This window comes from Sus scrofa, chromosome 8 (assembly GCF_000003025.6).
Source record: "Sus scrofa isolate TJ Tabasco breed Duroc chromosome 8, Sscrofa11.1, whole genome shotgun sequence".
Lineage (NCBI taxonomy): Eukaryota > Metazoa > Chordata > Mammalia > Artiodactyla > Suidae > Sus > Sus scrofa.
The window spans coordinates 108,020,582-108,048,461 of record NC_010450.4 but is presented as its reverse complement, the minus strand read 5'-3'; the positions used below and the strand labels follow the sequence as shown (position 1 = coordinate 108,048,461).

The 27,880-nt window shown below is 35.7% G+C and overlaps 1 protein-coding gene across 1 annotated transcript in view; it reads right to left on the bottom strand.

Annotated features, from left to right (window-relative positions):
• The window catches only part of LOC100512003 (bifunctional heparan sulfate N-deacetylase/N-sulfotransferase 4), a 247,698-nt gene that overhangs the window by 81,324 nt on the left and 138,494 nt on the right, over positions 1 to 27,880 (bottom strand). The window contains 2 exon segments of the mRNA XM_021101659.1: positions 17,526 to 17,654; positions 20,029 to 20,214. Coding sequence (XP_020957318.1) covers positions 17,526 to 17,654; positions 20,029 to 20,214 — 315 coding nt within the window.

Below are 27,880 nucleotides of genomic sequence, written 5' to 3'. Positions count from 1 at the left end.
AACTGCTAAGACTTATTTGAAATTTAATTCAATGCCCATTCAAGAATTTATAAATTAAGATATCACCAATTTCCTTGGGCAAAGTCTTACTCATTAGTAAAAATAATCTTATGCATTAGTATGAAATTAAAAGGTTATTGAGATGAGTAGTAAGATGTATCATTAAAATGCCAGAAGAGTTGCTAATATCTCATTTGAAATGTAGATTTTATTTTGAATTTTGACTTAAACGGTTTGGCTTTATAAGGAGCTCTTCTTGGTTCGCATAAAGAATTATTCCAGGACAGATAATTCTTGGACTATTGTAAGAGGATGGTATTTAGAGCTGTATTTATTAGCTTATCTTGTCTGTTAAACATTTATGAGCTGGTTCTTTATCGTCCAAAATGGCAAGAGAGCAAGAAAGATGAGCTGGAAAAAAAGATACTATGAGACCTTGTAGACACTAAAGAGATATGATCATGGGCACAGATTCTGTCCAGGATGCCTTAAATATGTCAGAGCACTTTCTCTTCAGACTTACTCAAAAGCTTGGTGAAGGAAAGGAGGAAAATTAAAGGTATCCAATGAGGCATAAACTGTAAAATGTGAGCAAAAATGGAAAGCTTATCTCAATCATCCATGATTTTAATTTCTCAAAATTGCCATTTGAGGAAATGAGCATTTCTATTAGAAGAAAAAGAAGCCCTAAAACGTCATCATGTTTCGATATTTTTACAGTCATCATAGGAGTGGGTTTTGTGTGTATGTATACTGGCTGGCTCTTTGTCCTAGAGAAAATGAGATTTTCCTTGCAATTACTAATAAGACATAGCAGTCTGGATAATATTCCTAAAAATGAGAAAGAAATTTTGCATAGTATTGAATCTATTCTTCTGCTCTGTTGATGGATCATTCAGTCCCATGACTTTATATGCCATCCTGATGCTAATATATCTTTTGGTTACAGAACTCCTGAGCTGCAGACTCATGTAGCAAATAACAAACACATCACGTTATGGATGCCAAAAGATTATCTCGAAATAAACTTATCAATAAATGTCCCCAAACTGGCTCCTCTTCCAATATTCCCCATCTTAGAAAATGTGCTTTCATTCACCTGTATTTAATTTTTTAAAATAAGGTAACAATTGTCCATTCAGAATTAGTACCGTCTTGAGACAGCAGGAACTTGGGATGGGGATGCCTCGAATTTCCAATTCACACTTTTAATCATTATCTTTTGAAAGGCAAGAGCAACTATTTGTTTCCCTTTATGTTTCATTAGGTTCTTTTTCACTCCTAGCATCACCAGGCAGAGAACAGGTAACCTGGACCTAGAGGGTGGCAAGTGGAGATAGGGGCATTTTTTTTATGTCTGCTCCTGTAATTTCTCCTTTACTATGGATGTTGATCTGATCTTTATTATTTCTTAAAATATTAAACTGGCACTATCCTTAAGAATTTTTTTAGATGAAGAAAAATTGAATATAACATATTGCTTAGCAAAATTGTTAGATATGAACCCTAAAAGCAAGTTCCTCCAGTTAATTGATAAGATGACCCTTGAAGACAATCATTCTCCCTAATCCCCATCTCTTCTCAGGGATTCTTCTCCAACAATCAAAAATAGGTGGCCTCTGCTCGGTCTTCTAAGAACAAAACTACAGAGTTGTCAGATCCCCAAGAGGGAACCTCAAAGGACTGGTTGAAACCATAACGGAGCCGGAACACCAGTTGTACTTGAACTTGATTTCATTTTTAATGGTTCGCTATTGCCCCCCTCAACCCATCAATGAAACCAGATAGTGTGCAATGAGGTTAAAAAGTCTAATTAGAAATACATGATATTAAATTTATCCATCTTTTATAATAATCTGTTTAACAGTCAAAATGCACAAAAAATTTATGCCCTCCTTTTACCATCAAAATTATAAGTTAAAACTTATTTTTCTTGGGTAGTGACAGTCTTAAGAATAGATTTCTCTCTGTTTTTATTTAAACACAGAAAATATTTCATTAAAGATTCTAGGTGAAGCAGTATAAAGGCTGTGTCTTTTTCTAAATATAAGTTCATTTTAAAGTGTAATTAATTGGTTGTTAACTTATTATTTTTATCTTTATAAGTGACATTAAATATCAGTGGGTGGTGTAAAATTACTATTTTTTTGTGGTCTAATAATAGAATGATTCTAGAAGTAATGAACAGAAGCTGTTAATTAAAGAGAACAGAAAGAGAAGAAAGAGAAAAAGGAATGGGGGAGGAGAGAGCAGAGGGGGAAGGGAGGAGAAGGGAAAGAAGGAGAAAGGAAAGAGATTAGGAAAGAAAAGAAAGAAAAAAGGGGGAAAAAAATCACAGAGACCATGGATCCAAAATTCAATATTTCCATTTGTTACACAGTTTTAAAATCAGTTTAAAAAGACTAATTTTCAAAAGTCCAGAGGTTGTTCATTTTGCAAAGACAGACAGCCTAGGAAGAAAGGATAGTACATACTGTTGGTCTCTTACACCACTGTCTTTGTGAGCAAAGGACTAACAAGATTTATTCTTGTGTTTCTTGAGATGAGGACAGCTTTTTAAAATGTTCTGGCAAACTCATGGTCTGTTAAAAAAAAAAAAAAAGCTATCCTTTCTTAGGGAAGGTCATCATTTTGATGAAACAGTGTGAATATTAAGAAATATTCGTATTAGCTTTGTCTCAAAACCTGAGTATCATATCCCTCGGTGCCCCTATGAAAGATCCATGAAATCCTGCACAATGCAGCCCCAAACCCTCTGCCCTCTCCTTCTCTGCGGTCACTCTTATCCCTCTCTCTTCTTATTATTTGTTTTTTCCATACTCTTTTCTTTATATGTCCCAACCCATTAGCTCATTCCCTTCCTCAGTGTAAAACACCCTTCTCTTTCAATGACAGTCAAAACTCTATACATTCTGTTCAGCTCAACTGTCACATCACCCTTGTAGACAAACCCTTTCACTCAGTGACAATCTCCCTTTTTCTGGGTTTTCATGCCTTTATGACAGCACTCACCAAACAGTATCCAAATTTCCCGTTGTATGTTTATATCTCCCACCAGGCTGTGAAGACGGCACTCTTGTTTTCTTTTACCCCTGATACACTAATCATACTTAATGGGTGTTTACTGAATGAACCAAGGAGCCTACAGTTTTGAGGTAAGCATGGAATTCTGAAAGGTATCTATATCCACAATTAGATAAATGTATGTTGGAGTAGTTACTACTGTTAATATCCCTCTCCCTTGAAGAGATTTTTCCCAAGTTATATTACTATTTTGAACAGTAGTCTGGCTTGGAGAGACAATGTAAATTGACTGCTGAAAGAATGAGGGTTTTGGAACCTGACCTCCTGAGTTTAAATTGTAGCTTTCTTTCTCTATATCTGCATACTGGATTAATTAGCTAACTTTTCTGGATCGTTTCCTCATCCAGAAAATGGAGATCATAACAGCATCCTCATTTTACAGTTGTTGGGAGGATTAAATGAGCTAAAACAGGAAAAGCATTTAGAATTTTAAATACAGTTAACATTGAACAAATATGACGTACTATAAATAGAACAAAGAGCTTTAGTACACTATAAGTAATGGGTGTCAATATTTGAGTGAATATTGAAGATAATTTGGATAAAACAGTAATTTTGCAGATTTTTCCTCTTATTCTAGATTTAGATTTACGCATCTTAAGATGTGATTACTAGGTATCTTTTTCTAATTTTAGGCAAATATTAATCTAGCCAGTTTGATAAGGTAAAATAAAATATCACTTTAAGTCAAATTTGCATAAATATTATAAAACACTTCAGGTATATGGATTGTTTCTCATAAAATGTAAAATCATCTGTGTGCATAAAAACGAATAAGCAAACAATGATCAAAAATACATAATTGCTTTCATTTTCACGTTAACATTTTAACCTTTAGCTAAAAATCAGTTCCAAAGCTCATAAAGATACCCACACAGGAATACAGTGATTAACAATCAAATGCTTAGCAATTTCTATGGCACTCATAACCTCCCTGTACCCTCCACCCCAACATAAATGTTGACGGACTCATGGAGCTAATGTGGAATGGATCACTGGTGGTGTGAGGGTGGGGAATGAAATGGGCAAGGGAGACAGATGAGGAACACAGAAGTCAATAGGAGAGTTCTAGACAGTTGTAAACACTATGAAATAATACGACAGATAAATGATAAGTTCATTGGTGGCCTAGTAGTTAAGGATCTGGCATGGTCACTGCTGTGGCTCAGGTGACTGCTATGGGGCAGGTGTGATCCCTGGCCAGGGAATATCTGCATGACAAGAGAGTAGTAAAAAAAGAAAAGTACATACAACACACAAAAACAATACTGGCGTTCTCACCATAGCTCAGCGGGTTAAGAACCCAACTAGTATCCATGAGGATTCAGGTTCAATCCCTATGGGTCAAGGATCCGGTTGCCGTGAGCTGCGGTATAGGTCGAAGACACAAGCTCAGATCCAGCGTTGTGGTGGCTTTGATGTAGGCTGGCAGCTGCAGCTCCAATTTGACCTCTAGCCTGGGAACTTCCACATGCTACAGGTGTGGCCCTTAAAAAAAAAAAAAAAAAAAAAGACAGATAAGTGATCAAGAATGGCTGGGAAAAGGTCGGGGAACCACTCTCTGAGGCGATGACTTTTGCCCTGTGACAGAAAGGGCAGATGAAATCAAGGCTTACAAATTCCTGGAAGAAGCTCATTCCACGCTGTGATAGTAGCACAGAAGCCCTGAGGGACAAAGAATCTTGGTTTGAAGGATTGTATGGAAATAAGCATGGCATGGTTGGAATGGAACTTGGTCAATGAAAAGATGCCAGAAGAGGGCCAGGTCATGGACCAGAGTGAATTTTATTCTGAGATTAAATGAGAAGGTTTTGGAGGGCTTTAAGAATGGCCATTACATGCTCTATTTTGCATTTAACAATATCATTTTGACTGCTGTTGGGGATAAGAGATTCTATGTGGCCAGAATAGTAGCAGTTTTCTGAAGGAGAGATAATGGAGCCATTGTCTAATAGGTTCACTGGGGAGAGAAAAGCACTAATTGGAACATACTTCTAAAGAGAGTTGCTGGTACTTACTTACAGATTTATTCATTAAATAGATATAAAATAGGACCTACTAAGAGCATAAACAAGTAAAGGCTCCTGATGTTACTACTGGGAGTTTGCCTGTTCTTTAGAAAATCATTTCTAAAAACATAATAATTGTAATGAGTCCTTACACTGTAAGTCACTATCACTGCGCTTCCTATGGATGAGCTTCTTTTCCAAAATTTAAATTATTAAATATTCAAGAATCACTATAAGCTATAGCATATTTATTTTTAAGATACATTCAGCAAAAGATGGGATAAGATGTGATTCCAATTTGGGGCAATGCAATATGTTTCAAGTTTCTTTTTTTATTTCTATAAATAGCTCATAAGTCCTAAAATCTTTGCGTTTATGAGCATAACATCTCAGTCCACGCAGAAAGCTCTGCCTAAATAGATTTGCTTGCTCAAGCAAGTTGTTTAAGTGAACTACAGAATGGACTTCTGAAAAGAAATTGCAGGAGAATGGCAATTTTCAAGGCACATCTTTTATTCACATCTGATTTGAATGTGTACCTGTGTGTGAAAGAGAGTTTAAGTGGATATAATAACAGCTTCAAGAAGGAGCGAAATTCTGCTACTTACGCTTCATACTTTGAATGGTACTATTGGATACCTTAAGCCGTGTTGAAAGTGACAACTCTAAATCAAGGGAACACTTCATGAAATCTTATCTTTTACATTGTTTAAAGCTAGTAATTTTCATATAATGCTGAAGGAGGCTGGCAGTCACCATGAACTCTGTTCACAAAAACAGGACCTTTTATCTACTTTAAAATCTCTTGGCTCCTTCTCTAGTTTTAATGTTATCACAGAGAGGTAATTGAACACTGACTGTTCTGTTAGGTGTGAAGTCCAGTGGAGACAGATCTATAGGATCGATGCCGGTAGACATGAAAAGTATCTTTCCCCTTGTGAATTGTAATGAAATCCAGCCTAGTGTTTTCTTGGTTTGTAGAGTTGTGTGTTCTTATTTCTATGAAATTTGACTCATTAGTTTAAATTACCTGTAATTGTATTGCATTTGGGAAGGTTCTCCATTTTTCATATCATTAATTTTATGTACTAAACACAGAGATTGCTGTAATCCTACTTCCTCATTTGAGCCCAAGAGTCAGAGTTGACCATAAAACATTATGAAGTATGGAAGTAGCGTTCCCAGCAAAACTTTATTAATAAAAAAATAATGAAACACCGTAGAATCAGCAACAATAACAACAAAAACAAAAATCATTGGCAAAACCATCTGAGGTACTTTGGTAGACAACAAAATCAAATTTAAAAAACCATCTTGACTACCAAGCAAGCACTACATTTTGATGACTCAATTTGTTTCACTGGAATAAAAATAATGATAGAAATTTTATCACTTAAAAATAGCTCAGAAAGCCCAATAAAGTGACACAACAAGAACATTTTCAGAAGTGAAACTTATAATGAAATAAACACCTTTGTAAAAGAGAATGCCTTTATCACATGATTTACAAATTCTAGCAGGGAGAAACAAGCAAAATTCAAACTGTAAATAAACCCAGAGTTTATGGATTACTAACACACCTCAAATATTACTTGATGATAAAAGTGATATATACTTCTACTTTTTCAAAAGAATTATGTCCACATTATTTACATTTTCTCTAAAAAAATCAAAGTACTTGCTTTTTTGCCATATCTCATACTATGTGTGTAAAACAGTAAGGGAACCAATATTATTTTCCCCATTTTACAGACAGAAATTCTGAAGCACAGAGAAATTATATGACTTTTTCTTCAGTGTTTAGTCAGAAAGGAAAAATCAAGCCAAACAAGATGTTCTGGGTTTGGTTACTAAATAATACAGTTACAGCCCTCCTGCTTATCTGATTTTATAAACGAGAAGAAATGGCTTCCCATTTGCTTTCTTCATTCTTTCCATCCTTGACTCCTCTCCTCTCCTTCTCTTCCATTCCTTCTTTTTCCTTCCATATTTCCCCTCTACACTTCTTATCCCCTCCCCCTTTCCTTCCTTCATTCTCTTTTCTTTTGCCTTTTCTTCTGATACAATTTTAACAACTCATGTGAAATGGCAAGTGGTAGATACATGCAGTTCTGATGCTATAATTTTTATTTATTGTCTTATTTAACAAGTACCTATTGATTCAGTACTATGTTCCTGGGGATGCACACCAGCATAGGCGAGGGAGGCAATAGTCAATAAACATAAAGATACCACCGTGAGCAGTATACACATTTGTATATTTAGCAGTGAAAGTGGACCTAGACCTGTGAGAGGGACCAGGTGAGAGAGAGAAATTGGAGGTAAAACCTGAGGGAAAGTAGTGAGGTTAAGTCAAGAGTAGTGGGAATAGAAAAGAAGTGCAGGTGTAAGAAGGAGAGTGTATGAAGGCCCTGACTCATCTGATAGAACTGTGGATCATTTGGTTCTATCACTCCCTTGCTTAAATTTTGTCTCTCTTCACAACAGAATAATAGTATGCAAACTGTCAACATGCCATACAAAAACTTTCATAATTTTACTTACACATTCTTACAACTTTTCATTTTTTAAAGTTTTATTGAAGTATAGTTGATTTACAACGTTGTGATAAGTTCTGCTGTACAACAGTGATTCAGGTATGCATGTACATACATCCATTCTTTTTCAGATTCTTTCCCCATCTAGATTATCACAGAATATTGGATAAGTTTCCCTGTGCTATACGGCAGGTTCCTGTTGGCCAGTCGTTTCATATACCACAACGTGTATATGCCAATCCCAAACCCCCAGTTCATCCCTCCCCCCTCATCCCTTTGGTAACCATAAGTTTTTTTGCAAAGTCTGTGAGTCTTTTTCTCTTCTGTACATAATTTCACTTGAATCCTTTTTTTGGATTCCACATATAAGTGATATCATATGATGTTCATCTTTCATAACTAGCTTCACAAAAAAAAATTATAAGCCAATATCACTGATGAACACAGACACAAAAATTTTTAACACAATACTAGCTAACCGAATCCAATAATACATTATAAGGATCATACACCATGATCAAGTGGGATTTACCCCAGGGATGCAGGATTTTTCAATATCTGCAAATCAATCAGTGTGATATATTATGTTAACAAATTGAAGAATAAAAGCCATATGATTGTATCAGTAGATGCAGAAAAAGCTTTTGACAACAATCTAACACCCCTTTATGATAAAAACCCTCCAGAAAGTGGGCACTAGGGAATCTACCTTAATATAATAAAAGGCCCCATAGATGATAAACCCATAGCTAATATCATTCTCAATGCTAAAAACTAAAAGAATTTCTGTCAAGATCAGGAAAAAGGCAACGATGTGTACTTCTGCCACTTTTATTCAACATGGTTTTGGAAGTCCTAGCCATGGTAATCAGAGAAGAAAAATACATAAAAGGAATCCAAATTGGAAGAGAAGTAAAAATGTTTGCAGATGACATGATACTGTACATAAAAAATCCTAAAATGCTATCAGAAAACTACTAGAGCTCATCAATGACTTTGGTAAAAGTGCAGGATACAAAATAAATACACAGAATTCTCTTGTATTTCTATATGCTAATAATGAAAGATCAGAAAGAGAAATTTAAAAATGATCCTATTCACCATCACATCACAAAAGAATAAAATATCTAGGAGCACATCTACCTAAAGACGCAAAAGACTTGCATCTAAAAACCGTAAGACACTGCTGAAAGAAAGCAAAGATGGCATCAACAAATGGAAAGATATGACATACCCTTGGATTGGAAGAATCAACATTGTCCAAATGACTATACTACTTAAGGCAAACTACAGTTTCAGTGCAATCCCTATCAAATTACCAATGGCATTTTTTACATAACTGGAACAACAAAAATTTAAATTTGTATGGAAACACAAAAAGCCCCAAATAGCGAAAGCAATACTGAGAAAGAAAAATGGTGCTGGAGGAATCAGGCTCCCTGACTTCAGACTTTCCATTTTGTACTCCTGCAAAAGGCAAACATTTATAGTTCCCAAATTTGCCATGACCATTTTACCCTCCTTAACATTCTACGCCTCCTCCCTCTCCCACTCCCCATATCCTCCATGTTGCCTCCTTTGTCTGATGAGTCTCTACAATGCTCAGTTCAAATATCAACTCCTCTGGACAGGATTTCCATGCCTTCCTTGACTGAGTTATGCACACACACGAACATCTACACAATAGAATGATCTTACAGCAAACACATCAAGGTCTCCATGGAAAAAAATCTAATGAACAAAGAAATAAAATGATTGAGAAACAAACAGTAATTTGTAATCTAAGCAACCGATGGCATTCTAATAATTCATTATAAATTAAGCACTGGATTCCCAATTACTTTTATCCACAATTTTTACATTTGAGATTTTTATTCAATCTGAAAGAAAAATTTTAACAGATAAATATCAATTTGAGCTAACTTTAGTAACAGCCCCTTCTGGATATCTGCTAATTAGACTGTATGGGTGGAAATTATAAGACATTTTCTTTTTAATTCCTCAATGGATACCAGCAAATTTAGTATTTATATAAGTAATCCTTATCATATTAGTATGTAAGCTGCTAATGGAAAAAAACTGAAACAAAATAATTCGGTTTCCCAAAATACAAAAATATGAAAATATCAACATGTTTTAGAAAACAACTAATATTTGTATTTCACAATATCTGACTGAGGAATAGCCAGAGGATGACAAAGCAGGAGTAAAAGAAATGAAAATAAGTGAAGTGATTCAAAATGGTCTTTCTAAAATTAAAAATAAATAGATAAATATATTTTGAAAATAAACAAGACAGATTGAAATACCTACATGTTATATAATTTGTAGAAGATAAATACAATCAGTAATTTTGAATGCTATCATGGGGTAAATACTCACAAACCAAAAAAACCCTACACGTTTCAGTGCTAATTTTATGGGCTCCCATATAACCCAACTACTTTCCTACTATCTCACTAACTCACTGAGTCAAATAAATACCAAGGTAGAGGGTTTTTTTTTTTAAAAAAACAAAAAAACATGAATTCACTGATTTTGCTTCCAAACTATCTCTGAATGTCAAGAGCATTATACACCTAATATTTATATAGCAAGCCTCAAAATAGAGAGAAAAATGTTTTATCTGTCGTCTAACATCTATATAAATAGGAGGCTGTATTTTTTGCTATTGAAAATTTATTTATGCTAAAGAGCTATTCCACTACCTTTCATAACATGCTTTGGGAGAACTAAATTATCCAGTGACACAAGATGAAACAGACTTGCCCAATAAAATATTGCTGCTTTCATTTATTTTTCTAAGGAAACAAAATTGAAAAAAAATGCAATTTAATGGATTTGTTCATGATCTAGAAATATATAGGAATGTAAATTGTGTTCCATCAGGACCTGTAGCAATCACTGCATTAGAAAGATGCACGTCTACACAATAATAGCAATCTTTCTCATATTTGACAAGAAGACAGAGTTCAGGTTTAGGAGACAAAAATATTTTATTCTTTTGTGGTGGCATACTTTATAGTCTGAACTACTAATTGCTAAGTAAATCTGACTGTGGAAAATTGAACAAAGCCTGCACTACCCCCAAATCAGGAAAAAGCAACATTTTTTCCACATTCTCAAAAATCTTACACTAACTCTGTTCCTGATTTTCGGTGCGGACAGAAAAAATAATATCATCTGTAGTGAGGCCATGGATCTTAGCTGACTCCAGATTCTACAACATCCCTGCTGTGAGTGAGAATCTCTGCAGAAGTGGTGATTCATGTCCTTCTGTAAAGGTTAGTCTTGCAAATCTCTAAGAAAAGTTAAAAAAAAAAACACTCAAAAATCAGATAAAGGAAAAAAAGGAGGTGACTGTAGGTCTTTCAGTGAGTGGAAATAGAATTTTCCACAATCTATATACTCTACAGGGGTCCATTCTTCTCACAGTTGGTGGCTGTTCTTCCAGGCTCTAAGCCTCTGAGCTCCCAATAAAATTACTTGCTTCAAAGTCCCTGCCCAGATAAGAGGCACATTTTACTGTAGTAGAGCTTTTAGGTTAATTTATTATTTTTTTTTAAATAAACACTGCTAGAACATGTGTCAATATTTCCCATGACCTTAAGTTAGAAATATTAATATATTACTTTATAAAGACATATTTTAATGGAATATATATTTGCTTTGTTCTACTTGAAATATTATGTGATTGTTATAATTTTCTATAAAGCATGACATTTATAGGACATCAAAATCATTAAAGAATACGTGGATGTCTTGAATATCAGTAATCTCTAATTCTTTATAATCTGCTCTAAAAAAAGACAAGAGATATTTCTTGCATTTTATTTTGTTGCATCGCACATAAAATATGTTTCTGTAAGTTATCTTCCATATTTACTTCCATATTATTTCAGCATTAAAAAGAACTTGAAGTTCAGTTCAGGTTATTTCATGCTGATGTTTTTTTATGCCTTGCAGCTGCCTTTTCTCTAATCCGTCTGAAGAGCCAGCACTAATCCATAATGAACTGCACCTGCTATTAGATTCCATGAATTTAGAGATTGATATACATGAAGAAGGAAAGCTCATTAACCAGCCTAGGTGTATGAAGGTTCAGGAGACAGCACATGAGGAAGTATATCATTGCATTTCCATTATACTCTACTGTCAATTTCAAGTACACTGCTCCTTCAGGCACATATTTTTTGTTCACCTGAATTTGCAACTGGGCAAAAGAACAGACAAAGGTTACTGAGTCTAGGCACTGCTCTGAACTTTGGACAATGTAGTCAGTTTCCTATCTCCAGCACTGCCATTTCAAAGCACTCTAGAATTGGAGGATCATTAGATATATTTGTCAAGAAAACTTAGACAATTCCATTTTTATATTGTTCTTTGTATAGCACAAAATTAAAATGAGTAAGAAAAAAATTAAATCCAGTAAGGTATATTAATTTCAAGCTTTTATAGTTACCAGTGACACCATCTGATAAGACTCCAGACTTCCTTTATTATTGTCAGTTGCTGCATATTTTATAGGGTAGTGTCTCGACTTGAATGATGGTGGGTTACCTGGTATAAGCTGTTTCACCTCATACATGATTAAATTATATTTCTTCCTGTCTGTACAGAGATTACATTGAAAATACAGGAAGGATTTGGCACCAGGGAAATACATGTTAGTATCTGACAAGTGTGGAACAGTGCAGGAAAATATCAATATGTGATGAGGTCATGATAGAATCTAAGAAAAATAAGAGGAAGTTATCTGAATGTTAAGTGGACAGATGCTTAGCTCTTCTTTGGAAATGTCATTCAAACGGTCCTTATAACATTTAATTTTCAATTGTTAGATTTATTTGGGCAAAATAAGTTGGTATCTAAGGAAATCAAGTAACCCGAATTTCTTGCAGTTTGCTGAATCAAAAGATCTAATATGCAACAGCAACAGGAGTTCATACGTGAGTCAAGATGTGAAAATATATTCCAATTTGCATTTTCTGTTTTATGGTATGTTAGAAAATGACATATTTTAAAATGTGTAAAACTGTGAGAACAGAATAGCAGCTAGAGTCAAATTAAATTTTAAAAAACTGTTAAAATGCATAAAGAAAAAAACATCAGAGACTTTTGAGCACAGAAAGGATACAGGTCTCTTCTAGAGGGAGACAACACAAAGTAATGTGAATTCCTACATTGGAAGCTGAACATGGAAAGACGCTATGCTGGTCTGGGTGTGCCTCTTGCCTTTTTGACTACAGGGCAGTGTTGTGGAAGTTATAAACCAGGAAAAGAAAAACAAAACAATACATATATGGACCTTTTCAAGGTTATTTAGTCGAGTTCCCTTCCTTTAGACAAATGAACTCCCAAGGTGGTAAGAAAGCACTATATCATTATTGATTCTGTTTTAAAGTACTCTAGAGAGGGAGGTTCCAGAACATTCTCTCATATACCATTTCCTGCTTTTATTAGCCTCATAGGATGCTTACATACAAATGAATCCAGAAACTACCAATCAGTTCAAAATGGACTGTTAAATTTGTCAATAATACTTCTTTCAGTATACTGATGATAAAAATTTGTTTTCTCCTACTTGCCTCAATACATCTGTCACTGAATATCTTCCTATTTTATCTCATTTTAACAGTTCTTATACATGTTGATAAGTAACCATTCCCCTTTTGCTCAAACCTTGAGATCATAGATTATAACTAAATATATAATGCTGGTTTTATAATATGTAAAATTAAACCTACCTCATATTTCTAATGTGGTACAATGAGAAAAATACCCCCATGTCTAACTGGGTAAGAGTAGAATCATATAGTCTTAGCATCTGGCAAATGAGATATTAAAAGTAATTCTGTATTCCTACAAGATTTCCGTTTAGACAACTTCAAGGAACTGAATATGCCATGATGCGGCCCATACGATTTTCTGGCAGATTGAATCTATCTTTATATAATATTTACTTTTATATAATGTGGGAATTATACCACTGTTTTCTTTGAAAGTAATTTGGGGGGGTTCATTATTTTCTGTTAAGTTTCATCTTGCTAGATTTGGTCTATAATTCCATTGTGCTAAATAAAATCTGGTATTAATATTATCATTTGGTATAGTTACCTTCTCTGCCAGCTTTGTGTCTCGCTGCCTATATCCTTATTCAACTATTCATTAATATACTAAAACCCAATACAAAGGACAAAAATCTAGATCATTTTATAAATCTGCAGAGAATATCACCATGCAAGAGATGTCATAATATATGATTTTTATTGTATTTCCCTAATGTGAAAGTACAGATCATTAATGAAAAAATGAAATAAAGTTAGATTGGACTTAAATCATTAGAGTTTATGCTAACATTTGTTATCACTTATCCTACTTATAAGCCCTCAAAAACAGCAGTTTTCCACATTTAGAATCAGTTGGAACAGCAGAAGAGGTGGTCATCTTTCTGGATGATCTCATGGATGTTGACTGCTTTCTACGAAAGTCATATTTCCCCAAGGGACATTGATACCTAAAATAATGCAATCATAGACCTCTCCTTTGGGAACTGGCTCTGTTAGAATATGAATATTCCTTAGAGTTAGCATATTAATTAAATCATGTTGATAACATATCTTCACATCAATGAATTTATAGATTCTTCTTTAGATTTTGGTGAAAGAATAAGGAGACACTCTTTACGGGGACAAAGAATTAAGTGATGATTGGAGAAAAAGAATAGATCAGAGGAGAAGGTTGGGTGTCAGTATTATTTTTTTCTGTTTTATTTTTTCTTTTCTCATTCCATTCCTGTAGGCTCCTTCTTTGCCAGACATTGAACTTAAAATAGTAATTAATCAAGTAGGTTCAATTCTTTTTTTCTGCAAATCATTGAAATGACCATTGATCATAGCCCATCAACTACGGTGCCTCTCTATTCAGAATAGGACACATTTACAAAAAATCTCCAAGCTTACATTATCTTAACTTCATTCATCATTTCCTCCTCTTTTTCTGTGTTTGCATTTTCCCTCACTCACCACCAGTCTGCTTCCCACCTTAAGTTCTTCATTTGGTGTGATGGTTAATTTCATATGTCAATTCGACTGGACCACGAGTTACTTAGATATTTGCTCAAATATTATGCTGAGTGTGTCTGTGAGGATGTTTTCAATGAGACTAACAACCTAACTGGTCAACTGAGTAAAGCAGATTGCCTTCCCTAATGTGGATGGGCCTGAATAGAGCAAAAGTCTTACCCTCCTGTGAGTAAAAAGGAACTCCTTCTGCTGGATTGTCTTTGAATTGGAACTTTCCTCTTTTCTTCCTTCCTTCCTCCCTCTTTCCTTCCTTCTTTCTTTTTCTTTCTTTCTCTTTCTTTCTTTCTTTCTTTCTTTCTTTCTTTCTTTCTTTCTTTCTTTCTTTCTTCCTTCCTTCCTTCCTTCCTTCCTTCCTTCCTTCCTTCCTTCTTTTCTTTCTTCCTTCCTTCCTTTTTCCTTTCTTCCTTTCTTTTCTTCCTTTCTGTTTCTTTCTTTCTTCCTGTCTTTGAATTTGACCTGAAACATCAACTCTTCCTGGGTCTCAATCCTGCTAGCTTTTGGACTGGAATTATACCATCTGCTCTCCTGGGACTCCAGCCTGTGGACTGTACAACTTCAGACTTGTCAATCTCCATAATCACATGAGCAAATTCCTTATAATCATTTCTCCCCCCACAAACCATCCTCTTGGTTCTGTTTCTCTGGAGAACCCTGACTAGTACATCTTGTAACTTCTGCTTATGTGGCTCTAGAACTAAGCTCCACTTTGATCTGGTTCTGTCTGATGCCACCTGCTGAATGTCTACCCAGAGAGCTGAGTAGCATCTACCTGGATGGCCTACGGCAACACTATTCATGTTTCGAGCAACACTGTTCCTTACTCCCATATCTTTGTGGATCATTATTTGCCTGATCCAGGCTTCATACCACTACTCATAGAATGCCCTGTACTATCCACATTATTGACCATCCTTAGCATTGCTCTTTCTGCTGTCTATCTGGGTGTCTCTCCTTTACTCATGGGTCCTATTTTGAGATCACCATCAATTCACAATGATAAAGTAAGTGCAGTTTGTGACTGGATAGAAGTCTCTTGAAAACTCCCCTCTTTCACCATCTATTATTCCTCCTGCAATTAAAATAAGACTATGTGGCAATGAGAAGTTTTTTAAGTGAGGTCAAAGTTGTTTTGTTAGTTCACAACAAAAGCTAAAGATAGCAATGCCAAATAGTCTTCCATCTTATTTAAAGGACCTACTATTAGTTTCCAAATGATGCTTTATTAGGCATATTGAATTCAAAAATTTTAAAATCATTGTTATAAATCCATCTCATTAATGACAAGTAGTCAGATGGGTACCTAGGAAGTAAATATGAGCAGCAATCAGACCTGGGGGCAAGAGGTTGAGGGCAGGAATCTCCACTGTGCTGATGTTTATCTACTTCCCCTAAGGAGGTGACCAGAGCAGATTAGGGGTCAGGAGTGTAGCCCCAGAGTGAAAATGGTATGAAGATGTGACCCTTGCCTCCGTGGTGATCAAATTCTCAATAAGTGAAGGAAGGGATAAGGAGAAAGATTTCTCACATTTGTTTTCATTACAGTATGTATGCACACTCACATTTCCAAAATTTTTTCTTATAATGGTTTTGGCATCTTCTAAGTCTCAAAGAGTTTGAATTATACCAAAATTATAGAATATTTGTAAAGAATATTTTTGAGGAACACTGAAGATTATCTACTTCAACCAACTTGATTTATAGGAGAGCAAGTGAGTTGTACGAAATAGAGTGTCTTGCTGTTTCCAGATATTCCTCAGTTAGTGGCTCCCCAATGCAACAAACTGTTTCGCTTTGTTTTGTTTTTAGTAACTGCATAGTTTGAGAAGTTGTTTACTCATACTCAAATAAAGCATTTTTGCCCCCACTTCCTTACCTCTCCTGTCTAATTTACAAGTTTTCAACTTTACACAGTGTAGGTTTTTACATAATTTCTTCAGGAACTAAAAATATATAAATTACCTAAATAACTCATTTTAAACATATCTGGAACTTTGCCACAGACAACTAAGCTATAGTTTTGTTTAAAGCATGAATCATTTTCTCTGAGTATGAAAATTTCTTACACTAAACAAGGTGGACATAGCATACACCTCCTTATTTCATATTTTTTGTGTGCACTGGGATGTAAAAAAGGACATGCCAATTTTATGAGATAAAATTGAGAAAGCTAAAATAATCCCAACATTATCAAATGACAATACATTCCCAGACTGCTATACTTTTCCACATATGACTGAAATAAAACTGAAAAACTGTGAAAGATAAAAAGGGCACAATTGAAGGAGAAAAGAGACAAATTCTCTATCTTTGATTCCAAATAAAATTCATGGAGAGTTTAAAAATAGGTCTCAGATGACCATAGCGTACAAAGATAATGCATAGCTATGTATTTTCTATGCAGTTTTGCATTGTGATCATTTTTAGAGACTGAAATATGTATGTCTACTGATATCTTGAGCTAGAAGCAAACTCAGCTTACAGACAAAATATGCACCATCATATTGCAAATGTTAATTTTTAGCTAGAGAACTGAACACTGATACGTGTTTACTATAATTCAAGAATAGAAGCTGACACTGAGATGTTATCTTACATTTATTGGTGATATTCAACACGTGAATCTTAAATCTGTGTTTTTCTTGATTGACGACTCTAAGGGAATTCAGAAATTTGGAGATGTAGTCTCATTTCTCTCTAGTATGCCTAGTATTTGCCAACTATTCTTGTGAAAGAATTGGCAATAGCAACAAAATGAAACATACATTTGAAAGCTCTGATGTTATTGTAAAAAGCAAAAGTAGAATACGTACTGGGTTTAGAAGAATTGTGAGGAAAAGTTCACCTCCTCTGATACTTTTATCCAATTCCTGGGGGCCCCCTGGATACTCTTTGTAGAAAATAGTGTGTGTGAACAACCCGCAGGTTTGTCGAGGGAGGACCTTAGGAAAAAGAAGAAAAAGCAGTACATGGTCAGGACTTAAACATTTCATCAACGTCATGATTTCAGAGTCTGCAAATTATAATTTCTACTGGAGTTCCTTAGCTCTTATACCCAAAATCTTGTTGTAATCAAGAGCTGATGTTGTTGTAATAGTGTAAATGTTAAGGCAGTTGCCAAATCAAAGCTATGGGACATGCTGGTTAAAGTATTTTCACTCATTCCTACAAATCTCACTCACCATCTGTGTTGTTTAAAAAACATGGTTAAAAAAAATTCTTCTTAGGTTTAATTTACTCAAACATGGGGATTCTCCAAGGTCACATTTTTCATGGTATTCATTCATTACTCTCCTTCACTCTGAAGTATATGTCTTACATGGTTCTCAGGTTCCAGGGTTTAAACAATCCAATTTCATTGTCCTCACCACCTTTACTTTGTTTTGTTTTTACTACTCTGAATTAAAAGTTTAATCACAGTAGTGGATAAATCATCTAATGATTGCTTCTGGCATATTCTGTGTTTAATTCTGTGGTAAATCTGAATGTTCAACAGAGAAAGCAAATAAGTAATTTTATTCCCCAAATGTATTTTGAATAATAAACTACTTATAATCTGATGGAAAAATGCATCCAACTGCACAAAATAACTATAATTTTATTTATTCTTTGCTTAATTTTTATAATAGTTCAGATTAAAGTCAAGGTAAATGAATGCATGTCATACTGGTTTAAAGGAATGTTTTTATTTAATAATATACCAAATGTCATGTGATTCAAGAAGGGGTAAACTGGCTACTTTCACTATGATTTGAAATTATAGCGAGTAATACTCTTCATACCTCCTGGAATTCTATGGACATCAATACCATTATTTGCATTATCAATAGCTCCATTTAAACCTGAAATTTCTTTAGGTATTCTAGTATCAATTTACAATAAAAAAATTAGTTTTATGATTAACGAAAACTAGCTATTAGCTCTGGTTAAGGATGTGTGCTATTGCTTTTTCTTGGGTTTTAATTCTGACAGATACATAGACAAGTAGATAATTCTAAGAGCAATCTGAATAATAGATTAAAAACATGTACCTATTTAAAGTGTAGAGAAATGTAAATGTTTAATATGATCTTGGCAACTGACCATGTGAACATAATCTACAACATTGGACATACATATGGACATCTTAAGAGGGGCTATTTTATCTCTAAAGAATATCAAATTTTTCTTTCCAATGAATAATTGTAAATTCCTATCTAAAATTCATTTGTTTTGGGACTTCCTGTTGTGGCTCAGCAGAAACAAACCTGACTAGTATCTATGAGGACATGGGTTCTATGCCTGGCATCACAGAGTGGGTTAAGGATTTGGTGTTGCAGTGAGCTGTGGTGTAGTTTGCAGACTTGGATCTGATGTTGCTGTTTCTGTGGTGTAGGCTGGCAGCTGCAGTTCCGATTTGACCCCTAGCCTGGGAACTTCCATTTGCTACAGGTGCAGCCCTAAAAAGACAAAATAAAATAATAAATTAAGAAAAATTTAAAAAATGAAATAAAATTCATTTGTTTTTATTCTAATTTATGGAATCATGTATATCATACTTATATCAGATTATTATTTTTTAAACCTATACATATGAAAAGCAAATATACATCTTCATTTTTATAGTATCCAAGGAAAAGAACAATGAAAAAAAGATGGTATCGTAAGATACTCTTTAGTGTGTGAAAGCCAAAATAAACTGAGTGGATAAATTTAACTCTCAGATACCATTAGATTATGTCTGTTGATAACGCAGTGACTTGAGAGGTGATTTCTTGATTTATAAGCCCACATTTTGCCTGGAAAACTCTAAATAAAACCACCCAAACAAATAGACATGGATAAAATCTCCAGGAGTATAGAGTCCCTAGACAAAACTTTAATCCGGAAACTGCAGTGGATCATCTATATGAAAACCCTTTTCAATATTTTGATCTTGTCTTGAATTTGCCAAAACTGCCCCACAGCTTAAGAAGCAAGTCTATATTATATATGGAAGGGATAAACAACAAATTCTACTATATAGCACAAGGAACTATATTCAATAATCCTGAAATAAATCATAATGGAAAAGTATACATATATATACACACACACACATACATATATTATATATATATATATACATACATATGTAATCACTTTTCTGTACAGCAGAAATTAACACAACATAGCAAATCAGCTATATGTCAATAAAAAAGAAGCAAGTCTATAGCCAAACAATGTATTAATATGTGACAATCAAGGAATTTATTATATCCATGTAAAAGAGTTTTGGAGTTTCATTCCACATGTAGCTACTAAGAGCCCTCAATACACATAGCAGTATGTGCTCACCATAATGCTATTGTGAATGAAGCCCTTTCGGTATCGTGCAGGTTTCAAATGTGGATACTCTTCAGTGCTGGTGACCTGTATACCCCAGACCTTCTTCCAAGCTGCATACAGCTGAATATGAACTGGATAGACCCCTGAGTGATGTGGCGCCACAGCATAGCCCATGTTGATAGGTATTCCATGTTCCTATAAGAAAGGCAGAGAAACATCATATGAAGTGTGATCAATTGAATTCAATTAAAATTGTTTCCATGAAATCTATGTCGGATCCATTAAATTCTATGCTAAGGATGAGAAATATAAAAATTAATAGCATAGAGTTATTGTCCTTCAGTAGCTCATAGTCTTATGGGCTCTCATGGTATGAAAGACATAGTAAATACTTTGGGGATATGGTGTGTGGATAAGATTCATTCTGAATTTTGAATACAGGAAGTTTGGGGGAAAGAAAGAGAGAGAATGTAGCCCTTCCTCAGACAGATATAGATAAAAAAAGTGTCACTTGATTAAGTGCCCAAATATGGGCCCAACGTAGTGTTTGTATGTATGTGTGTGTGTGTGTGTGTGTGTGTGTGTGTCTATGATGTTGAAGACAACAAGAAAGGTAAGTATGAACCATAAAGTGATGAGCTTTTACTGCTAAACTGAGGCACTGGGAATTATTATTTTTGAATAGTGTAGATAGGAAGCTTTATGAGCATGGAGGGCCATGATCTACTCTATGTCTTAGGAAGAAGGATATAGTGGCAACATGTTAAGATGAATTAGACATGGAGAAGAAATAAATCAAGGCTATGAAGCTTGATTTTTGCATTAGGAAGTTATTGCAATGGTGCAGATTAGGGGAAACCTGAGTACCTATACTAGATTATTGGTGGCTGGATTAAAAGCCAGCGGATAAATGCCATAAAATATTCAGCGATGTTCTGGATACAGAGGGTAAAGAAAAAGTAAAGACTGGTATCGGGCCTTAGCAGATCAATTTATTTTTATAAAACTTTCTGTTTATTATGAAATGCTTGCCTTGGAAAGCAATCAACTCTAAAGGAAAACAGGAATAAATTTAAAACAAGAATATGAAAAAAACTGTCAAAGGATGGTACTATTTTGTGAACTACATGATCTGCAGCCTTCTAATTTCTGCTTCTTTATATTTCTCCCTTTAAATGCTTATCTGCTTTATAAAGATGCCTTGTAGGGTTGAATCTGCCTCGTAGGGTTATAAATGACAATATACAGTAATACACGAAGGCTGATTGAATCAATAAACAGAACACAAAACTGTTGACTTGACAATTGCCATTTATATTTTCTATTACATGATACATAGTACAAGAAAAAAATTCAGTCTGGCATAATAAGCAAGCAGTGAACAGATCACATATCTACAATACCTAAGTCATATGCCACATTCAGTTCAGAAGGTGGGTCCTAAATCCTTTGCAAGTCTCCTTCATTCTTTCTTTCATAGAATGACCCTCATCGTATAGCCAAATTCACCTCTCTTTTACTAGGAGTATGTGTTTTCTAACATCTATTACTATAAATGACTTTGTAGAAAGACCGAATTATGAAATCAATGCTGTAAAATGAGCTGAAGTCTTGGGCTAGGCACTGGGGAAAATTCATTTTTTTGTGTTTGTGCAGAGGAAAAATACTTCTTCCAGAAGCTTGTACTTTCAATATAAATCAAAGTTGGAAAAGTCCAGTAACAAAACTACTTGGAAACTACCAGAGGGAGTAGGCAGCCACTGTTACCACGACAATCACTGGAAAATATGTACTGGGAAAAACCTTAGATCTCTCTGTTTAGTTCCATGTGGCCTAGAAAATTGTCATAAAACATTCTGAGAATGAGTATCATGGAGTAGCTGAGTTGTGGATATGAGATGCAGATGACCTTACTTGTGAGAGAATCTAAGGTCAAGAGTGTTCAAACCTGTCTGTCTGGAAAATAGAATTTGTGTGACTGTTCCTTTAGAAGTAGTTCTGGTTTACGAAAAAGGAGAAGACAGTTTGTTATACTCTTATTAGTCTTTCACTGATTCATGTTGAAGTTTTGTAAGTCTTGTCCCGTGATTAGAAGAATGACAAAATCAACAGTGCGTGAATCCTAATAGTCTTCACTAATCACTTTGCTAGTCCTCATTTTTTATCACTGTGTAATATTTTACTCCAAATTTTGGGCCTAGAACACTAGATAAGTATATGAATCTTTTAAAAGCAAAGAGACAAGAAATAAAATCATGAGAGAATTGAAATATTAAACAACTGTATCTCTTTAGGAAAAAAATACTTTTGACAGGTAGTAAAAAGAATTGTAGAACTTTCATGAAAAAAACTGGAAGGTAAAAAGCAATTGATTTGGTGAGTAGGAAGGAAGGGACAGTAAAAGGATTTTATTATATTTATTGATTTCTGGGATCTTAATGTTATACTGCTCATAGGGTCATCTTATCTCACTGACAACTGGAGTTCAATCAAAATAGTAAATCATACCAGATAATTATGAGTTTATATTTTTCCAATATAAATGATAATACAAAATGAAAAGCAATTCCTCAGTAATGCTTTTTCTGCTACCAAGGGTTTTGCTGTAGAAACCTTCATTCTTTAATGTCCAGAGCTTAAAACATACTTCACAGTGACTTGGTCAACTAAAAAGTGAACTAAATATATATTCACACAAGATAAGAGAATGACAAAATTTGAAAGACTTTCTAATGTGAAGATAGGAAACATTTGAGACTATAACATTAGACATATAAATGACACAGCAAACTAAATTCAAATGTGGCTTTTATTATTTATTAAAACAATGTCTCTTACAGGATCTAGGAGTTCTATGATATCATAATATGACATGACACCACAGATATTTACGGGGGAGCTTAACTTGTTCTAACTTCCCAGTTACATTAAATTTCCAGTTGACTGGAAAATGAGATAATGTGGTAATTTACAGACAGACTATATAAAAATAGGGTCATCATTTTTCAAAAACTAAAGTAAAATAAAGGATATTTAACACCAAACCTCGAACAGTAACGGACATGACCTCATTTAATTTTTCTTTAATTATCCCTACTGATCATTTTTGCTTGCAGTTGCTTAGTACCTGATATTTACGAAGTGTTTTTAAATTTATGTCTAACATTATTCTTGTAATCACCTTGTTACATAGTGATGTTATGATCAAAAGCGGAAACTGAGGCTCAGAGAAGGCAAGTGACTTGTTCATGATCACAAATGTAAGAGCTTGAATTACACCCAACTCCTCTAATTACATCACTTTAGTTTTGCTACTAAGTTACTGCTACTGTGACCTTCTCTCCCCACTCCCAGTTAATGAATAGAAGCACTTTACTGACAAAAAATAATTGATTTTAATATATATTTCTGAATTGGAACTCCTACCACTCTATTTTTACTTGGAGAGGTTATAAAGCAAAATTATACATTTTCCAAACTCTGCAGCTATCATTTTTGATGAAAACAAGCTTCAGCCAATTAGAAATGCTTAAGACAGATGTCAGAAGGCAATAGGTGGGCAGACCTTAAAGTCTGGCAGCTCCTGGATCCTGTTGTCTTCTGTTTTCATAAGTGATAAAAGCAATGACTGTGTTACCCTGGAAATTGGCTGGGTCAGTCCTGACACTTTTTGGAGTGAAGTCTAGTAAATGGTGACATATCTCTGGAGAGCTCTGTGTTTCAAATGGATTTTTCTTTTGAAAAAGAAATAGCACAGCAATGGTACTGCTTCTATAGTAGTGTGAACTTTCCAATTCTAAGTGGAGCTATTTTGGGCAATTGAGACACATCCCTTTAATATTCTTGACCCTGCTGAAGGTCTACCTAGGGAACTAACAGAAAAGCTAAGTAAGTCTTCTTACTTACTCTATAAAATGTGGTTGATTAGGCAATTTCATTGCCAGCTTTCTGTGGTCAAAATTCCCACTTTATTGACAATCATTCAGCACATATTTATTATTTACTAGAATGTACCAGGAACCATTCTAGGTGCAGAGGATACAGTAGTGAAAAAAAGATAGAAATCCCTACCACCAGGAAGCTTAGATTTCCGTGGGGTGAAACCAAGAATACACGAAACAAGTGTATAAGCTGTATATGATATTAGAAGGTGCTAAGAGCTATGGAGAAAAAATAAAGCTGAGAAAAGGAGAAGAATGAAGGGGTAAGGGCTACAATATAAAACAGATTATTCAGTGAGGGCCTCATGGAGAGGATGATATTTTGAGTCAAGGTCTAAAGTTGTGAGGGATGAAGCCACACAGATAATTTAGGGAAGATTATTCCAGGCAGAGGGGACAGTACACACCTTTTTTGAAGCTGAAAGCATTTCAGGTATTTTTGAGGAAGAATAAGAATTCAATTATTTTCGGAGCAGATTTAGCAAAGGGGGAGAATAGCAAGAGATGATGTCAAGGGACAGCCTTGTTGCCAGAAGCCTTGTCAGTTATTTACTGAACAACTCCAGGGGGCACTGTTCACAGTGACTATCCTTTTACAGAGGTTGTTCAATGCAGTATATCTGGCAAGAAGGAATGAGTGCAGACTGTTTAGTCGTACATGCCACAATAAGGATTTGAGTGAGACGAGGAGGTACTGGAAAGTTTCAAGCAGATAGATGATCTAGACTATCATTTAAAAAAAAATTCTTCCGGCTGCAATGACGAAAACTGACTGGAAGTGACTGGAAGGACGTCGTCAGGAGGAAAGTAGGAGTCAGTTGGGTTTTCTAACAATCTAGGTGAGAGATAATGATAGCCTAGATCGGGCTGGGACAATGTAACTGGTTAGAAGTGATTTTATTCTGGATATATTGTGAAAGTGGAGCCATGGAATTTGATGAGAGATTGATTATGAAATATGAGAGAAAGTGCTCAATGAGAAGGATAGAATTTCCATCAAGTGAGACTGGGAAGTTTAAGAATTAAACATATTTGGGGGAAAAAGATAGGATATATGTTTGAGATTAGACACCCAACTGGGTATGTTAGGTAGGAAGTCAAATAAGCTTAACATTTAGAGGAGACAGTTCAATTGGAAACCTAAATTTGGTGAGTAACCAACATATCAATTTTATTTTTCATAAAACTCATTAATATCACCAACAGAATGAATGTGTAAACAAAGAAAAGAAGTCCAAGGATAAGTTTTGGGACAGAAGAGAAAAAAATCCAGGAAATATACTGAGAAAGTATTGCAGTTGAGATGGAAAGAATGCCAGGAATTGACTATGAGAACTGACTTGCCTGCCCACTGGGTTTAACACTGGATGTCAGAGAAATGATTTTAGAAGAGAAGGAAAATTGCAGAAATAGATAGATAAATATAGATACATAATATATGTCATAGATATATATCTATATCAATATCTACATATAGATAGATTGGCCAAGCCCATTGTTAGCGTTTATTTCATCCTCATGACCCCGGCCAGAAGGCAGTGGTAATCCCCTCACAGAGAAGGTTAGGGGGGCTTGCTGACATCATGCAGCTGGTGTGGGTCTAGACCTGGGAAGAGAGGCCAGAGCCTGCACTCTCGCCCATGAAGGCACAGAGTAGGGGAGTAGTCGAGGCCACCCTGGGCCCGGTGGCCTCGATGCCTGATGACCAAGGGCATTCATTTGCCAGAAGGAGTAATAGCGGCTGACGGCTGGCGGGACCCGCTGCAGGACCTGTGTTCAGATGCTGTTCGGCCTGAAGCTCTGCTCCAGCAGCGCTGGCACCCTCCGGAACACAGTGGTGATGTCCCAGTCTCGGACTCCCTTAGCTCCCCCGAGGGATGAAGTTGCAGTAGGTGAGGACGCCCGGAGGCTTCAGCAGACCGAAGCAGGAATGGTCCATAAGGCGTCTGAACTAATGAGTGTGCCGGTCCCCTCAGAGCAGAGGTACGGCTCGCATAGGATCCAATCAAAGTGACTGTCCGGTAGGGTGGGCGCCGCCTCTTCCCACGGGCGTTTCAAGGAAGCCACTCTGCGAGGCTGCGGCTGCGGCCAGTCCTAGAGCCGCTGGTGGCGGCCACTGCACTCACAGAACCAGGGCTCCCAGTTGGGGGCCTCCCGCACTTTCGCTGCTGCAAGGACCAAGCTCGCCTTCAGGGCTCGACCTCTCTGCCAGCACGTGCAGGTAGGGGACTCCAAGCTCTCCGTCCAAGGTTTGCCAGGATCTGTAGGTGCATATCCGGGGCTTTGTAGGCCACAGGCGCCGCTCACCATGAGGGCCTGCAGTTCCTGCCAGCCTGGAAGACGGGTCGCCGCTGGGTCGCTCGTGCTGTGGGCGGGACCACACACCCAGTCCACTTGGGACACGCAGGGCCGCCCCCTGCAGGGTCTTCTGGGTGGGGGCCTGGAGTGCTATTCTTCAAAAGTTGGGAAGGGACCGAATTGAGTCCAAAGGGTAGAATTTGGTCTTTGAATTTCCAGTTCTTTTATTCATAGCGTCAAGACAGAAGCCTAGGTTGTGTGTTCCCCTCACAGGATGCCAGTCCCTTATACCTATTTAGGTTTCTGTTAAGTTTATGAGTGGTACCTATACATTAAAAAAGATTGTACTAAATAATTAGGACCACTTGACTAGTTATAACTAGTAACTCATTATGAAGATTATTATAATTTTTGCGGTTTTTCTGTTTAGATATGTTTGCAAGTTTCGAATTAAAATCAAACCTATTATTATATTTCCATTGTGTTATCATCACATTGAAGCCGTAGTTGTAGTAACAAGGACCATGTGGAAGTTCTCTTTCATTCGATTGATACTGTTTTCAGTGAAATAACCTCAGCTGAGAGTGAGGATGGGGCAAGATGTATACTAGTTTGCAGAAAGATAAAATATGAAACAGTGGTCTCGGTGAGTAAAATTAAGGTCTGTGGCCATGGCTTTAAGGTGAGAACAGTTAAGTGTTGATCCCAGCCACATTCATTTTTAGGGGTACATGTGTGGACTAAGTAGAGATTTGGATTGAAATGGAATTGAGGCCTGGGTAACGGAGTATGAAGTAGTAAGAAGGTCAAAGGAGTTCAGGGAGGGTTCAAGGGGATGCGATGATGACTGGCTGTTGAGAAACGCTGAATAAAAAGGAAAGCAAGAGGAAGAGTGAGGGGCAGCAAAGAGGTGATATCAGGCTATCTCAGGAAAAAGCTTGAACTGCTTTTCAGTACCTTTCTCTTCATTTTGCCTCTGCTTCATGGAAAGATATAGTTCTGCATTTTTACTTAGTAACAAGAGAAATGATACCAGATATTAAATATTTAGAGTTTCTAACAATGCCTTTAACCTGTAAGAAATAACATCCAAGATTCTTAAGTATGTTAAGAGTCAGATGGAAACAAAAGTAGAATTATCTATGCCATTATGGTATCATTTCTATGGTTACTAGAGGCAGAAACATGCAAAAAGAAGGTCCTCAAAATAGTTTTGCTTAATACAAGTCACAGCATTTTCACAATATGTTCATTTGTAATTTTATCACAAATAATACAACTAATTTACCTTGCCATGTATCTATATTCTTAGTACCTGAAATATCTATACATAGTACATATTAAATGTTTTTTTTTTTTTTTTTTTTTTTTTTTTTAATCTTCTACCTGATTGCCTACATTCATAGACTGAAACACTGGTTTAGGTGAAATGGCTGTGTGTGTGTGTGTGTGTGTGTGTGTGTGTGTGTGTGGTTAGACAAATTGAGGAGGGATACTTGTCCTTTTTGAAGCTGGCTAGACTCTCCTTCATTTTCTAATTTTGCACTCATTTCCAAACTTTTTGAATGCTTCTACAATTATATAGCTGATGGCTTGGAATCATTGATTTAAACACACCACTT